The 16,800-nt window shown below is 37.7% G+C and overlaps 1 protein-coding gene across 4 annotated transcripts in view; it reads left to right on the forward strand.

Moving 5' to 3' along the window:
• The window catches only part of LOC128695708 (peptidyl-prolyl cis-trans isomerase FKBP4-like), a 127,340-nt gene that overhangs the window by 99,003 nt on the left and 11,537 nt on the right, over positions 1 to 16,800 (forward strand). For 2 of the 4 annotated variants that reach the window (XM_070093297.1, XM_070093298.1), the window contains one exon: positions 855 to 959. The exons of 1 other annotated variant lie outside the window; for it this stretch is intronic. In XM_070093297.1, the coding sequence (XP_069949398.1) occupies positions 855 to 959 (105 nt within the window). Of the gene's footprint in view, positions 1 to 854; positions 960 to 15,535; positions 16,094 to 16,800 lie in introns of those variants that run through there. One more of the 4 variants, XM_070093300.1, reaches the window with a different exon arrangement.

The raw sequence follows: 16,800 nt of genomic DNA on the forward strand, positions 1-16,800 counted from the left end.
CTTATTTTCTTGGCTGGCCTTCAGACAACACAACGAAGCTATTTGCTTGTTTTGTTGTCTGAATATTAGGGCAACTATCACTCACTGATATTTTTAAGCTTTCTCAAGTTTACAGTTGTTCATGAAAATTTTTCCAGTGCATGCTCCATTGTTCATGTTCATTTATACTGTGCATGGAACACATTGATGTTTCTTGTAGACATTTGTTGGTCCTTTAAGGGAAGTTTCATGTTTATTTTGATATCTGCATAAGAGGTATGATGTAAGTTCCCATATATGAATATGATACTGTAGATTGGAAAAAAGTGAATTGTGTGAGACCAAGATGTTTATTAGTTTACAGTACTTAATACTTATACTGCATATTGTCTGATTACTACTACTGTTTTTATCTTAAAATTCATTAGCCACCTCCATTCTTTACCTGTTATTATATAATCCTGAGAATCTAATTAGAGACCAGGAAGTTTCTGGATTTTTGTTTTTCCAAAAAACTTAACAAGTAGGTTTCTGTAATTCAGTAGTTGAATTTATTTCTGACACAAAATAAGACAGAGAAGTCTTGAGGCATTAACAAACAATTTCTCCAGTGATAATAATTACATATCAAAATGAAGAAGAAATTAGTTACAATATAGTACTTTATCTTTTGCTGTTGCTGACAAAATATCTGCACTTACTGCATTGTGAAGTGAAGCTCAAATCTATAGTTGCCCAACCCTCAAATTTTCATAATCTAAATATTTGTTTGTTTTCCCAATTTTCGTTGGGGTACTGGCAAACAATTTTCGAATTTTTGAACACCAGATTCTCTGGATTATATTTTTATTAATTTATAATTTTATTTATTTCAGTACAGGCACAAAGGGGCATGCATGTACAGTGTTCATAATGAAGCAACAGCTCACAATAATTTGCAGGAAAATAGTACATTTTTGTCACATCACCTTGAACACAGAGTGAGTGGAGGCATGCATTTATCTCATTTATATCAAAATTACACACCAGTTGACTGTTCCTCAGAGTAATCCACTTTGTGAGGAAATCAATCTTCCAAGTCGGTATAGTACCACCACATGAATTTTTTTTTTTTTTTTTTTTTTTTTTTTACCCTTTTCTTTTACCAAGTATATGATTTGTCAATAAGATTGTTAAATTCCAAATTATAATTATTAAGTATATCAATCTTTGTTTAAAATATTAAACGATGGTCAATTGATTGACGATAAACGTATGTATGGTCCTGACTAGATGATTAGCTCCTCATTTCATGTGCTATCTACACTTACCAAAATGTTTTTTTTAAAATCTTACATTTATATTCCCTTATTTTTATAACATTTGTTAGAGACAGATTTCCTGCTCTAAACTGTGTTGTTATGGGTTAAAAAGTTTATTTTTATTTTTTCACAAAACTACTAAAATTCATTTGTTAAAACATACAGAAGCTCCTTATACATAAAATGCACAAGTTAATCTAATCAGCATGATGCTGCAAAGATCAGTGCATACCCTAATAGTGTTGCTAATTTTGTAAATGACTTACAAGAAGAAATAAAAACTGAATATTTAGCAGCTGATGCAGAATAAATAATAAAAAATACTATAAATACCTACACAAATAACCCACACCTAGGAGAGGAAACTTATGACAACATTCCGGTCTGTCTTGGACTGTTGACAAGTCACATTGTAACTTGTATTTTGTTCTAACTATGGTATTGTGACTAAAGATTTGGATAAACTAAGTAAATATATCAATAGATGGTGGGTGGAATTTAATATGGATAATGGTCATGTTATGAAAGTGGGAGAATGTGATACTAGGCATCATGATTATAGTTGTCATTAACAAAAGTTCAGTGCAATATCACACATGAAATGAATTAATAGAAGGGAGTGTACAATATTGTTGATTATCTGAAACTTCTGAATTGTGAAGTTAATTTTTCTCAATAGTCTAGTTGTCTCAGATTCTAAACTAGCAGACTTGGTCCACTAATATAAGAAGAAGACAACTAGTCACCAACAATAACTTGCATTGCTACGATACAGTACTGTACTGTATAGTATTTTATGTAATGCACAGTAACTTTACTCACTTTTTTGTGGTGACGAGATGTGTCAAGTGCCATGATGAATAGTGGTGACTTACCCCTTGACTGTTGCAACCCCCAATCCTGAGGTGTCTCCTGGTGTCGCAAAATTTCAAAAAAAAAAAAATTATTTTTTCTTATGAAATGATAGAGAATCTTTCCCGATTGTAATGACACCCAAAAAAATCAACGAAATTTGATGGAAAACTGACGGAATTACGCTCTCGCGAAGTTTGCAACCTCGGCTATATTTACAAATTGGTGATTTCGCCCACTTTGAGCCCTATTTTCAGCTAATTCCATTGTTCCAGTCGACCAAACTCATAGCTATTTCTTTAGAACTCCATTTTTTCTATCGATTGAGTACAAGAAACTGCCCATTTACCGATTTCAACTACCCAATAACGTGGTCAGAAATTTGCAATTTGGCCAATTTCACAAAAATTAAAAAATATGACAATTTCAAAATAAGGACCAGAATGAACAATGCAGACATTCCTGGCTCTAAAATAACATTTTCTTTGTTCATCAGTCACATCTCCAGGCCCCTCTGATATTACTCTTGCTTTCTATTTTGAATTTTTATTCAAACAAAAAGTAGAAGATTTACTGTTATGCAAACTACTGCAATACTGTAATAATTGTATAAATAACATCAACCCATTCATGACTGCATATTAGAATGGCTAGTTGGACATTTATTGGACAATGACATCATTTGTTTACTTTTGAACATCGGCAAAAATCAAACATTTCTCCTACTTTGAGCTCCATTTCCAGGTTCTTTTTATAGTAAAATCAGTCAAAATCACCTCTATTTCTATAATATGTTTTCCATTCTATCAAATGAGACCAAGAAAACAAGAATACAACTATAAATACTATACAAAAATAGACCACAAATTTGACATTTTAATTAAAAAAACAGTCGGAGTTTTTTTTCTCATTATGCACTGCATGTTCCAGGATTTTTTTTATATGGTGCGCACTGACCACACAGACCCATTCTCTCACATGTGGGCCTACCAGCTTTCTCCTGCTTCATTTGAAGCTGCTAGAATTTATGAGTATATATACGTCAAACACGGTACCTTGTAAGACGTATATATACGACCGAAACAGTCAAAGGGTTAATACACCCCCACAGACTGGGGGGTGTAGCCTTACCCGTCTTCAGGAAAATCGGCAAAAGTTTAATATTTCAGCTTCTTTGAGCTTAATTTCAAGCTACTTCCAGTCCTGAACCTACCTAAATCAAATTTATTACAATAGTATGTCATCCATTCTATCAAATGGCATCAAGAAACAGCTAATAAACTCATAACATCCATTCAGGAAAACTCAAAGTTGCTATTTTGAGCCAAATGTGGTATGAGTTTTACTTTTGCCATCATGCACTGTATGGAGCAGGATTTTCTTTTATACTGTACACACTCAATGCACAGACCTATTCTTTCATATCTAGGCTAAAATTTACCATTGAGAGCTCATCTGAGTTCGCTGAATTCATGATGTAGAACTACACGAGGGACCCTGGCCTCAGTGATGTAGTTATAGGTGATGGTCACTGAAAAGGTTAAACACAAAACACAGAACACTAAGAGTATACAAGGTGCTATTAAAATTTTCTTAGACTCTCCAAAAATAATATATAGGCTTTTTAACCCTTTGACTGTTTTCGACGTATAAATACGTCTTACGAGCCAATGTTTCTGACGTATATATACTCAATAATTCTAGCGGCTTCAAATCAAGTGGGAGAAAGCTGGTAGGCCCACATGTGAGAGAATGGGTCTGTGTGGTCAGTGTGCACCACATAAAAAAAATCCTGCAGCACACATTGCGTAATGAGAAAAAAAAAACTCTGATCGTTTTTTTGGAATAAAACGCCGACTTTGAGGTGTATTTTCGTATAGTATTTATCCTTGTATTCGCGTTTTCATGGTCTTAGGTGATAAAATGGAAAACATATTACAGAAATAGAGATGATTTTCATTACTTTTACGATGAAAACGACCTTGAAACTAAGCTCAAAGTAGCGAAAATGTTCGATTTTTACCAATGTTGAAGAGTAAATAAATTACACCACATGTCCAATACACGTCAACTAGGGAGTCTAATATTCTTTCACTAGTGCACTGATATTATTTATACCATTTTTACAATAATGCAGTCGTCTGCATAACAGTAAATTTTGTATTTTTTTGTATGAATAAAAAATCAAAATAGAAAGCAATAATAATATAAGAGGGGCCTAGAGATGTGACTAATGAACAGAGCATATGTTATTTTAGTGCCACGAATGTCTACCTTGTTTATTCTGGACCCTATTTTGAAATTGGCATCTTTTTTATTTTGCGTGAAATTGGCCAAATTGCCAATTTCTGACCACCATATTGGGTAGTCCAAATTAGTAAATGGGAGGTTTCTTGTAATCAGCTGATAGATAAAATGGAGTTCTAAAGAAATAGCTATGAGTTTGGTCAACTGGAACAATGGAATTGGCTGAAAATTGGGCTCAAAGTCGGCGAAATCGCCGATACGCATATGTCGCCGAGACCGCTAACTTCGCGGGACCATAATTCCACGAGTTTTCGACCAAATTTCGAACTTTTGGTGTCATTACCATCGGGAAAAGATTCTCTATCATTTCATAAGAAAAAATAATTTTTTTTTTTTTTTTCAAAAATTGAGCGACATAGAATGACAGTTTCAGAGAGGGGCCTGAAACAGTCAAAGGGTTAATCACCAAGTTAAAGTTGTCTCCCTCGAAATAGTTTCCTTAGGAGGCTACACACTGATCCCAGTGCCTCTGCCATTTCTCTAAACATTTCTGGAATTCTTCTTACCTAATGGCATCTAGTGTGGCCTGCGATTTTGCTTCAGTATCCTCCACATCATTGAAATACAGCCCCTTGAGTGCCATTTTTATTTTTAGGAAGGGAAAGTTACAAGAGGCTAGATCTGGGAAGTAGACACACTAGGGGATGACCACTATGTTGTTTTTGGCCAGAAAATGATGGTCTTTTGATCTTTAGTCAATAAGCTGGGCACATTTCACAGCCACTCATCACATGCTCAAATTTACAGTCAAAATTCTTTGACACGATCCATGAGAAATTCCTTGTAATGTCCAGGATACTCTGATGATGAGCTTTGTGAATAGCCTTCTTCACTTTTCAGTATTGGCATCTGTTTTTGATGTTGGACAGTGACAGCATTCATCATCCTCAACTGACTTTCATCCTGCTTTGAATCGAGGAAATCACTCAAAACACTGTGTCTGACCCATTGCATCATTGCGATCCATGAGAAATTCCTTGTAATGTCCGGGATACTCTGATGACAATCTTTGTGAATAGCCTTCCTCACTTTTCAGTGTTGGCATCTGTTTTTGATGTTGGACAGTGACAGCATTCATCATCCTCAACTGACTTTCATTCTGTCTGACCCATTGCATCATTGCCAAATGCTTGCTGAAGCATTTTCACTAGCCATTTTACTGAGCTTGAAACGGGATTTCTCTCACACACACACACTTTTTTTTTTATGCGTGTGTGTGTGAAAGATTCATTTCTGATACACAAAAAATCTTGACAACATGCTGATAACTCGACAAATAATGCCTGTCTAACCTCAACTGAAATGACTGACTGCACCAAAACTCGCCATGTACTTCATAAAGGAGTGTACTGTACATTGTGATCTACATGGCCGCCATATTTCACTCAGGGAGCATGTGAAAATTTGAGTCCAAGAGTTTTTTAATAGCACCTTGTAACTGCTGGTGTAGCTGCAAATAGGTAATTACACACTTTGTCGAGACTGAAAATGGTTTGCATGATATCTGTTTCAGTATTGCCTTTCAGCAACTTTATACATGAAATTCTCTTGTTCTGGTTCTAGTTCAGCTTCATACATGAAATTCTCTTGCATAATATAACTATCTTGTTCTGGTTCTAGTTCCCATCCCCAATACCTTCGGTGGCTTGGATAATTAAACCTATGGCTAATAAAAGTCTAGGTAGTAGGTTGGTAGATAGCAGCTGGTAGGATTGCTGGTGTCTTTTTCTATCTCATAAACATGCAAGATTTCAGGTACGTCTTGCTACTTCTACTTACACTTAGGTCACACTACACACGCATATACAAGCATGTAAATACATACCCCTCTGGGTTTTCTTCTATTTTCGTACTAGTTCTTGTTCTTGTTTATTTCCGCATATATCCATGGGGAAGTGGAACAGAATGCTTCCTCCATAAGCCATGCGTGTCATAAGAGGCAACTAAGATGCCAGGAGCAAGAGACTAGTAACCCCTTCTTTTTATATATTACTAAATTTAAAAGGTGAAGCTTTCGTTTTTTCCTTTTGGGCCACCCCGCCTGAGTGGGATACAGCCAGTTTGTTGAAAGAAAGGGACTAGTAAAAGACTTGATCATACATTCACTGCCATAACAATGACCTTAAAATCTTTTATTATAAGTTTATTAAGAAATAAAGCTCTGAAACCATTGTTGGGTTAGTACTTGGTTTTATTATATTATTATTATTCTACCTTTGGTAATTTCTTGCCTCAAAAAAGTTTTGCATTACGATAAAAAAAGGTTAAGTATAGGAGTTATAAGGAAGTACAGAGTGAGAGTTGTTGAATTTTGTGCAGTAACAGAATGCATTGCTCTGGTTAACCTAAAACTTTTAGTGCTGGTGTGTTTTCTGCAAAAGAAGTTTTACAATGATTTTGAGTTGTGCAAGTTATATTTTGACAATTTCGTTAAACAAATTGGTTTCCGTGAAATAACTGAAAAATTCCTCTTCTGATCAGCTTCAATGCAGTTGCTTCTTAGAGAAAGGGTTTGGATAAATTTTTATCTGGATGGGTGCTAATTTGCCAATTGTATTAAGAAATTTGGAAAATTTGTACTGGTTTTTAGGAAGTAATTTGTGAATGCCTCATTTGATCAGCTTGATTCAAGCCTTCAAAGCCAATAACTTGAGAATGCAATTCTGAGTGGTTTCTCACATAATGCCAGTGTATTATGGGGTATTAATCTCTGCATTAGCTAGGGAATCTCGGAGTCCTTCTACTTTGTTCCATCCTCTACATGTCCGAATCACCTCAACAGAAGCGCCTCAGCCCTCTGGATAATAGTTTTGGTAATCCCACACCTCCTCCTAATTTCCAAACTACGAATTCTCTGCTTTATATTCACACTACACATTGCCTCCAGCGTTCTCCTTGTTGCAGCATTCACTGCCCATGCTTCACACCCATATAAGAGCATTGGTATAACTATACTCTCATACATTGAGCCAGTTGTGAGTGTGGGGGAAGTTCGTGAGGCAGTAGGTAAAATGAAAGGGGGTAAGGCAGCCGGGATTGATGGGATAAAGATAGAAATGTTAAAAGCAGGTGGGGATATAGTTTTGGAGTGGTTGGTGCAATTATTTAATAAATGTATGGAAGAGGGTAAGGTACCTAGGGATTGGCAGAGAGCATGCATAGTTCCTTTGTATAAAGGCAAAGGGGATAAAAGAGAGTGCAAAAATTATAGGGGGATAAGTCTGTTGAGTGTACCTGGTAAAGTGTATGGTAGAGTTATAATTGAAAGAATTAAGAGTAAGACGGAGAATAGGATAGCAGATGAACAAGGAGGCTTTAGGAAAGGTAGGGGGTGTGTGGACCAGGTGTTTACAGTGAAACATATAAGTGAACAGTATTTAGATAAGGCTAAAGAGGTCTTTGTGGCATTTATGGATTTGGAAAAGGCGTATGACAGGGTGGATAGGGGGGCAATGTGGCAGATGTTGCAAGTGTATGGTGTAGGAGGTAGGTTACTGAAAGCAGTGAAGAGTTTTTACGAGGATAGGGAGGCTCAAGTTAGAGTATGTAGAAAAGAGGGAAATTTTTTCCCAGTAAAAGTAGGCCTTAGACAAGGATGTGTGATGTCACCGTGGTTGTTTAATATATTTATAGATGGGGTTGTAAGAGAAGTAAATGCGAGGGTCTTGGCAAGAGGCGTGGAGTTAAAAGATAAAGAATCACACACAGGGTGGGAGTTGTCACAGCTGCTCTTTGCTGATGACACTGTGCTCTTGGGAGATTCTGAAGAGAAGCTGCAGAGATTGGTGGATGAATTTGGTAGGGTGTGCAAAAGAAGAAAATTAAAGGTGAATACAGGAAAGAGTAAGGTTATGAGGATAACAAAAAGATTAGGTGATGAAAGATTGAATATCAGATTGGAGGGAGAGAGTATGGAGGAGGTGAACGTATTCAGATATTTGGGAGTGGACGTGTCAGCGGATGGGTCTATGAAAGATGAGGTGAATCATAGAATTGATGAGGGAAAAAGAGTGAGTGGTGCACTTAGGAGTCTGTGGAGACAGAGAACTTTGTCCTTGGAGGCAAAGAGGGGAATGTATGAGAGTATAGTTTTACCAACGCTCTTATATGGGTGTGAAGCATGGGTGATGAATGTTGCAGCGAGGAGAAGGCTGGAGGCAGTGGAGATGTCATGTCTGAGGGCAATGTGTGGTGTGAATATAATGCAGAGAATTCGTAGTTTGGAAGTTAGGAGGAGGTGCGGGATTACCAAAACTGTTGTCCAGAGGGCTGAGGAAGGGTTGTTGAGGTGGTTCGGACATGTAGAGAGAATGGAGCGAAACAGAATAACTTCAAGAGTGTATCAGTCTGTAGTGGAAGGAAGGCGGGGTAGGGGTCGGCCTAGGAAGGGTTGGAGGGAGGGGGTAAAGGAGGTTTTGTGTGCGAGGGGCTTGGACTTCCAGCAGGCATGTGTGAGCGTGTTTGATAGGAGTGAATGGAGACAAATGGTTTTTAATACTTGACGTGCTGTTGGAGTGTGAGCAAAGTAACATTTATGAAGGGATTCAGGGAAACCGGCAGGCCGGACTTGAGTCCTGGAGATGGGAAGTACAGTGCCTGCACTCTGAAGGAGGGGTGTTAATGTTGCAGTTTAAAAACTGTAGTGTAAAGCACCCTTCTGGCAAGACAGTGATGGAGTGAATGATGGTGAAAGTTTTTCTTTTTCGGGCCACCCTGCCTTGGTGGGAATCGGCCAGTGTGATAATAAAAAAAAAAAAAATAAATTCCTCTCTTTCTTTCTATGCACAAAGTTCTTTGTCTCCACAGACCCATCTGCTGACACGTCCATTCCTAAATACAGCGGACCCCTGAGTTTCATTATTAATCCGTTCCAGAGAGTCTGCTGAATGGCGAAGTTCACGACTGGCGAAACCATTTTCCTCATAAAAAATAATGGAAATTCAATTAATCCGTTTCAGACACCCAAAAGCATTAACAAAAAATATTTTTTTGAAGATTAAATATAGATTTACATACAGAAAACATTGACAAATAAATATGAAGCACTAATAAAATGGATAAATGAACATTTACCGTCACAATTACCTTTCTTGAAGACTCTTGGTGTATGGCAGACAGGTAGGAGGGGAGAGTGAGGTGAGTATGCTGCTTCAATATGACGTTAATTTCATCTCTACGGCTTATTTATCTTTCACAGTTCATCTAATAAAACAATATTAATAACATAGAAACATGATGTATACTCTAGAATAAATAAAATATGTCATAACGTATGTGAGGCGTAAGTGGTGGTGCTGTTGGGTTTATAAGGGCCACTGAGAGAAGCCGTACATATTAGTGGTGGTGGAGGCGGCAACAGAAGCCACCACCACTATTCACACTGAAACAATGTACATAATTTATAAATAAGAAATATTTACACTTTACTTTATAAATAAGAAATATTTACACTTTATAAATAAGAGATATTTACACTTACCTTGGAGGAGATGTTAGTTTAATTAGTTTGTTTCATGGAGGAGATGCTGGCAAAGGTTTAGTGGTGGAAGATAGAAGGGCGGCATATATTCAGTGGCCCTATACACCTCCAACAACATTGGAGAGTTACTTTCGTGTCATTTTTCTATCAATTGCTTAACTTGCTTGCTACACTGTTAATGCTACACTTTATCACTGGCTAGCGCTAAAGCCTTTATCGATACCTGCTGATTTAGTATCGTATATATAGTAGAATCACTGAATCATTGAAGAAGGCAAATTTCTCCCCTCTCTCTTCCTCCTCCACTTTGGTACATTGCTATGAGTTTTTTTCTTGAATTCTATCATGTTTCTTTCCTTCTTTACCAAAGGCCTGGCACTAAGAGCCTTCTTTGGGCCCATGGTGGCTTATTTAGCAGTTACAAGCACAAAAAAAAAATGGATTATTATGAAATGTACGATCCCATGGGGTGATGGTCACTCACTAATAAACAATGGCACACTGAGTGTGAGTGGCGTGGGAGACTGGTTTTGTGTGCGCGCTGATGCTGGGATGCTGCTCAGACGTGTATCAGACAGTCGCCGAATCACGAGGCCAATCACGAAAAAAGTTGCCAAATGTCAGATTTCACGAAAGTCGCGGCCGCTGAAACATGGGGGTCCACTGTATCTGAATACATTCACCTCCTCCATACTCTCTCCCTCCAATCTGATATCCAATCTTTCATTACCTAATTTTTTGTTATCCTCATCACCTTACTCTTTCCTACATTCACTACCAAACTCATCCACCAACCTCTGCAACTTCTCTTCAGAATCTCCCAAAAGCACAGTGTCATCACCAAAGAGCAAATGTAACAACTCCCTCTTTGTGTTAGATTCTTTATCTTTTAACCCCACACCTCTTGCCAACACTCGAGCGTTCACTTCTCTTACAACCCCGTCTATAAATATATTGAACAACCATAATAATAATTGTGAGCAGGGTAACATATATGAAGGGATTTTGGGAAGTTGGTTACCCAAACTTGAGTCCTGGAGGTGGGAAGTAGTTGGGAGGGTCATGTGAACTATGTTGTCAGCACACTTCTGGCAGGACAGTTATTGAATGAATGATGATGAAACTACTTTCCTCTTATGGATGGTTACCCTAACTCAGTGGGAGATGGCACGTGTTACAAAGAATAATGTAATGGCATGAAGGCCTCTCAAGGGATGTTCCTTGTTGCTGGTGAGGGGCTTTTGATCCAAGGAATTGTACCTGTGCTCCCTTGGATCACACCCAAATACCTATTCCTCCAGGTGCTGTATGACTGCTATGGGTTGAGTGCTCCCCCGTAAATTTAATAATGATGGCATGAAGGAGGGTGCAGCTCTTAGCTCTATTTTTTTTTTTTTTCATTGATTGTGCAGACGAAAAATATATAGCATAGGGAGTTAGCAGTCATGAATATATGTTTGGGTATGTGGATGTTCTGTAATTTGCATCTACCAGAGCATTTGAGAAAAAATCTTTAGACATCCATAATCATGGAACTGAAATCTGACATTGATTCCAAATAAAGTCTTTTTACAAATATATGTTTAGATTATAACTTAATTGTTAAAACAATTATTTGTATTTTTTCCTATTAGGGATTCAAGAGGAGAAAATACAAGGAAAAATCTAAATATATTTTACTGGGGTGTATTTTTCCCCACAAGTGCTATCTTAGATCTTTCTAAACTGTCATATCTGAGTCCCTCTGCAAAGACAGTGATTATGTATGAGTGATGGTGGAAGTGTTGAATGATGATGAAATTTTTTTTTCTTTCTTTTTGGGTTTTTCTTTTTGGGTCACCCTGCCTTGGTGGGAAACAGCCTACGTGTTAAAAAAAATGCTATCTTGCTTTACTGTATATGGCTGTTAATTTTAGGATCCTAACATTAATTTGAACAACCTGTTAAAATGGAAGAAAAGTTTGATATGAGTGTACTGTCCATCCTTGTACTCCAAATGATATGATTCCTAATTTCATGAAAGCTTCTTCCTGAGAAAGAATTTACAGCACAATGTCATCTTTATGCAATTGAGGAATTAATCTTGTTGGACCATACATACATTATCTAGTCAATCACTTGATTGTTATTTGATCTTATTGAAAAATAAACATTATGCAGAATTATACTAGAGGAGTACAGTATAATACAGTGAAACATGTATCCAGTGTTCTGGTCGCTAAAAGTTATCAGGTTCCTGTGTCTGGTGTCAAGGTGGCAGGAAAGGTTGGCCACAGATCTTTGCTTTGATTCAGTGTATTTTGTGATTCTGCTAATATTTTACTCAACATATTCATTATTTGTTAAGCTGGATGCTGTATTTTCAGTACAGCATACTGTATATTAACTGTAAAAAGCATTTTTCATTCAAATTTTGGTGCTATTTTGTTAAGGTTTTCTGCCATTTTACTTGTAATTAATTCTTCCTTGTAATCTATGACTTTGTCTATCTTTGTCTTATGTTTTATAACATGTTACTTGGTATCAACAGTTGGGTTTGCAAATCAAAGAATTCCAGACAGTATCAAGGCATTATTAGTAAGCTAGCCAGCTGGAACCATGAAGTTGCATCATTTAACCCTTTCACTGTCTCCCAGGTGGATCTATGAAGTGCTATCACAAAGTTCCTGAGCATGAATTTTTGCACACTTCCTGGGTGAAATATGATGGTAGCATAGATCACACTGTGCAATCGACTCCTTTGTGCGGTAGTGTGGCGAGTTTCATTGCAGTTAGTCATTCCATTAAGGTTAGACTGGCATTTTTTGGTCATGTCAGTGCATTGTTGCAATTTTTCGTGTAACAGAATGGAATCTTTTAAAGAAAAAACAGCGTGGGTGTGTGTGAAATTCTGTTTCAAGCTCAGTAAAATGCCCTAGTGAAACTCACAAAGTGCTTCATCGAGCATTTGGCGACAAAGCAATGGGTCAAACAGCGTTTTTAATGGGTTTTTTATTCATAGCAGGACGAACATCAAAAACAGATACCAACATTGAAAAGTGAGGAAGGCTATTCACAGTAATAGTCATTAGGGTATCCAGGACAGTACAGGTGCTGTGGGAATTTCTTATGGGTCGTGTCAAAGCATTTTAACTGAAAATTTGAACAAGGGGCAATTGGCTGCAAAATTTGCTCCAATTGCTCACTCAAGACCAGAAAGACCATCATTTTCTGGCAAAAACAATATGGTGGTCATCCCCCACCCTCACTAATCACCAGATCTAGTCCCCTGTGACTTCTTTCTCTTCCAAAAATAAAAATGGCACTCAGAGAGTGGCAGTTTAACAATGTGGAGGAGATTCAAGCAGAATCACAAGCCGTGCTGGGCACCATTAGGAAAAGAGTTGCAGAAATGTTTCTAGAACTGGCAAAGATACTGGGACCAGTGTATAGTCTCCCAAGGGAAGTACTTCGAGGTGATTAGGTAAGTTCGTATGTATATTTTTTTTCTGTGGAAGTTTGGGAACTTTTTTATAGCACCTTGTATGTTATTCAAGCCAGTGTGACTTATGTAGAACTATGCATAAATTCTAGCAGTCTCAGATTTGGCATGAGAGGCCTGGTAGGCCTAGGCATAAGAAAAAATGTCTTTATGGTCATTTTGCAGTGTACAAAAGATTGGGGCTGCCACAGTGTATTGTGGGAATGCCATCTTAGTACAGTATTCCATTGTCCATTATGCCATCGATACAATACTCTCACTCTTAGCATGTATTATTCTCCAGTGACAGCTCCAGCAACAAGGATATTAATCCAAGGATAAATTCCATTGGTTCAAACATATAGTGACTGAAAGTAACAATTGATGTGTCAGAAATAATGCTGAAAACCCTGATGACCCTACAGTCATCCACTTCTGGGTCAGTGCATCCACATGTCCACACCATAATTGACACCTCATATTCTCCAGTGATTGGGCACAGATGTGAGCAGTAATGATGGTAGTGATGTGGATTTTGATTTCCTAGCAATTGATGATGATTTGCATGTTAAGTGTCAATTTACACAGTAATGCATGTAGTCTGATAGTGTCCCTCTTGCTATCCTTAAGGGACATAGTAGATCATGAGACCCAGCTCCAGTAACTGATAGTGATAGTGAAGATGATGATGCTTTCGTTGGCATTGGTAGTAGACCATGGGCAATGCAGACAGTGCGTGCAGCAGTGGCTGACAGGACAAAGAACCTGGCAGCACCAGCACCAGCCCCTGGAGGGAGTCATATCCCAATGACCCCAGGCCGTGTTGTCCATCCATACAGCAACCACTGCTAGCACCACCACCCCCACAGCCAGCCACAAATATCCAGCAACAACCACCAGGCCACAGCTGGTATTGGCAGGAGGATGTGCAATTTGTGCCCAGTTCCCATTAATTTGACAACACAGAGAGTGATATCCAGGCAAATTGTACCCTCAGGAATGATGCTGCTGACATGGCTTCTTTGGGCTCCATTTCAGTGAGCCCCTGATGTAAACAGTAGTTATGGAGACTAACAGATACTACAAGTATTCAATGGCAAACATGTTGGTTTCATCATGATCACATCTTCACAGGTGGAAAGACACAGCTGTGTCCGAGATGTATCGTTTTGCCATGTTCATTTTTATGCCACGTGTATAAGCACAATACATCATAATAGTAGACTGGCTTCCTTATATGTACCCTGGCATTTTGTGATCTCATCCCCATCAAAAGAGTTATCCTACTGTTGTATATGCTACACATCTCATACAAGATGAGGCATGATAGATGTGACATTATACAAGATTAGGGGTGTTTTTATGTATCTCTAAGATAAGTTCATCTAGTTCTTTTGTTCATCCCAGAACTTTGTTATCAACAAGTCTCTAATCCAATTCCAAGCCATATATTACAAGCGATAGGAAATGCTCTGGTATAAAACTGTTCATTTCATCTGGTCTGGTATTGGATATTGTGTAAATAGGAAGTAAAACATTGGAAGATATCAAGAAGCTATTGGGAATCTCCAGTGATGTGGTGAGTAAAATGATGTAACCATATCTTGAGAAGGGCCATACATTATACACTCATAACTGATACACAGGCCCCTTATTCAGTGATTTTCTGCTGATGAATATGAGAGATGTGTGGTACAGTGTGTGGAATACAAAAACATATGCCTGAGTTCAGTGCAGGCATTGATGGTGAAGTGCATTGTTTCATGCCAGTGACATGGCATTTCGATGACATGAGAAACGTGATGTGACATTGTTGAAATCCATCCACGAGCACGAAATGAAAGATAGAGGAAAGGTGAAACCAGTGAACCAATGAGACCAACTGCTGTTATGGATTACATGAATACCTGCATTTGGTGGACAAACGTGATGTGCAGATTGGGTTTGTTGGTTATGTCCAGAATTATGAGTGGTACATGAAACTTTTCTTTCATCTTAACATTGCAGTGCTGAATGCATACAGTATGTACCAGATAAAGACTGGGAAATGCTGCCATATGCCCACTTCTGTTTGCTTGTCATCAGACAAATAATACAGAAATACAAAATCACAATGCATGTGACCTCACTGATCACTAATTACTCTCTCATTTGCAGTATGGTGATCACTTTCTAACTAAACTTCCTGCTACAGACAAGAAGACGTGGACTCAAAAGAGATGTTATGTCTGTGAACACACACTTATCTAGGTGCCCAGCAAAGCACAGGGATACACATTTCGTGTAGAGAATGTCAACCACCACTGAATATGGAGCCATGATTTAGGTGCTTCCAGACTGGAAAAGTAATAGGAACATGACCAGTGCCTGTATATATGTGTACGTATGTTAAAACAGTAGGATTATGATGCCGTTGGACATGTGTGTCTTTACTATGTCGTGCATCATTGTTTTGCAAACAATATACGGTGGACCCCCGCATAACGATCACCTCCGAATGCGACCAATTATGTAAGTGTATTTATGTAAGTGCGTTTGTACGTGTATGTTTGGGGGTCTGAAATGGACTAATCTACTTCACAATATTCCTTATGGGAACAAATTCGGTCAGTACTGGCACCTGAACATACTTCTGGAGTGAAAAAATATCGTTAACCGGGGGTCCACTGTACTTTTGATACTGTTAGTGCGAGTATTATACTTTATACAAAGGCTAACCATATGGACATTGTTCATGATATGGATGTCATAGGTCACAACAGTTACTGTAAAATTTAAAAAAAAAAAAAAAAAAAAAAAAAAGCTCGATAAAGTCATACAGAGCATGTGGCAATCACTGATGATACCATCAGTAGGTCAACAACCATTAACTTCACATTTTCATATCTTAGTAAGTACTTATGAGATTTTTTTTTTTTTTTTTTTTTTTTTTTTCATTACACAGAAAAAAAAAAATTTGCAACACTGACAGCACTCTCAGTTTTGAGGGTCTGACATTGACAGGGTTAACATGCCCTTTTCTGTTGGTGGGTAGTGGATCCACATGGATCCATTACCCACCAACGTTGTATACAGTACTGTACATATTGTTGAGTCACCAGTTTGTATTATAACTACAGAATCATACAGTGCTGCTTTATTATAATGGACCTAAAATTTTACAATATGTTTAACTAATATTATGTCTGTTTAGAAGAGCCCTGGCAGCATACTCATGTTTCCATTCAAATATTGATTCTGTACCTGAAAAATTTTGATCCACAACCTTCTAGTGACATGTATCTCTTGCAGTCATAAGGAAGTGCACATTTTTTCTTTATAATTGTTCTGTTTTAATTTAAACTCAAAACCTTGATTGATCTTCTGTGGTCTCTTGTTAATTTGAATCACCTCCAGCTTGTGTCCTAACTAATAATGCTAAT

Source organism: Cherax quadricarinatus, chromosome 42 (genome assembly GCF_038502225.1).
Source record: "Cherax quadricarinatus isolate ZL_2023a chromosome 42, ASM3850222v1, whole genome shotgun sequence".
NCBI classification, from domain to species: Eukaryota; Metazoa; Arthropoda; class Malacostraca; order Decapoda; family Parastacidae; genus Cherax; species Cherax quadricarinatus.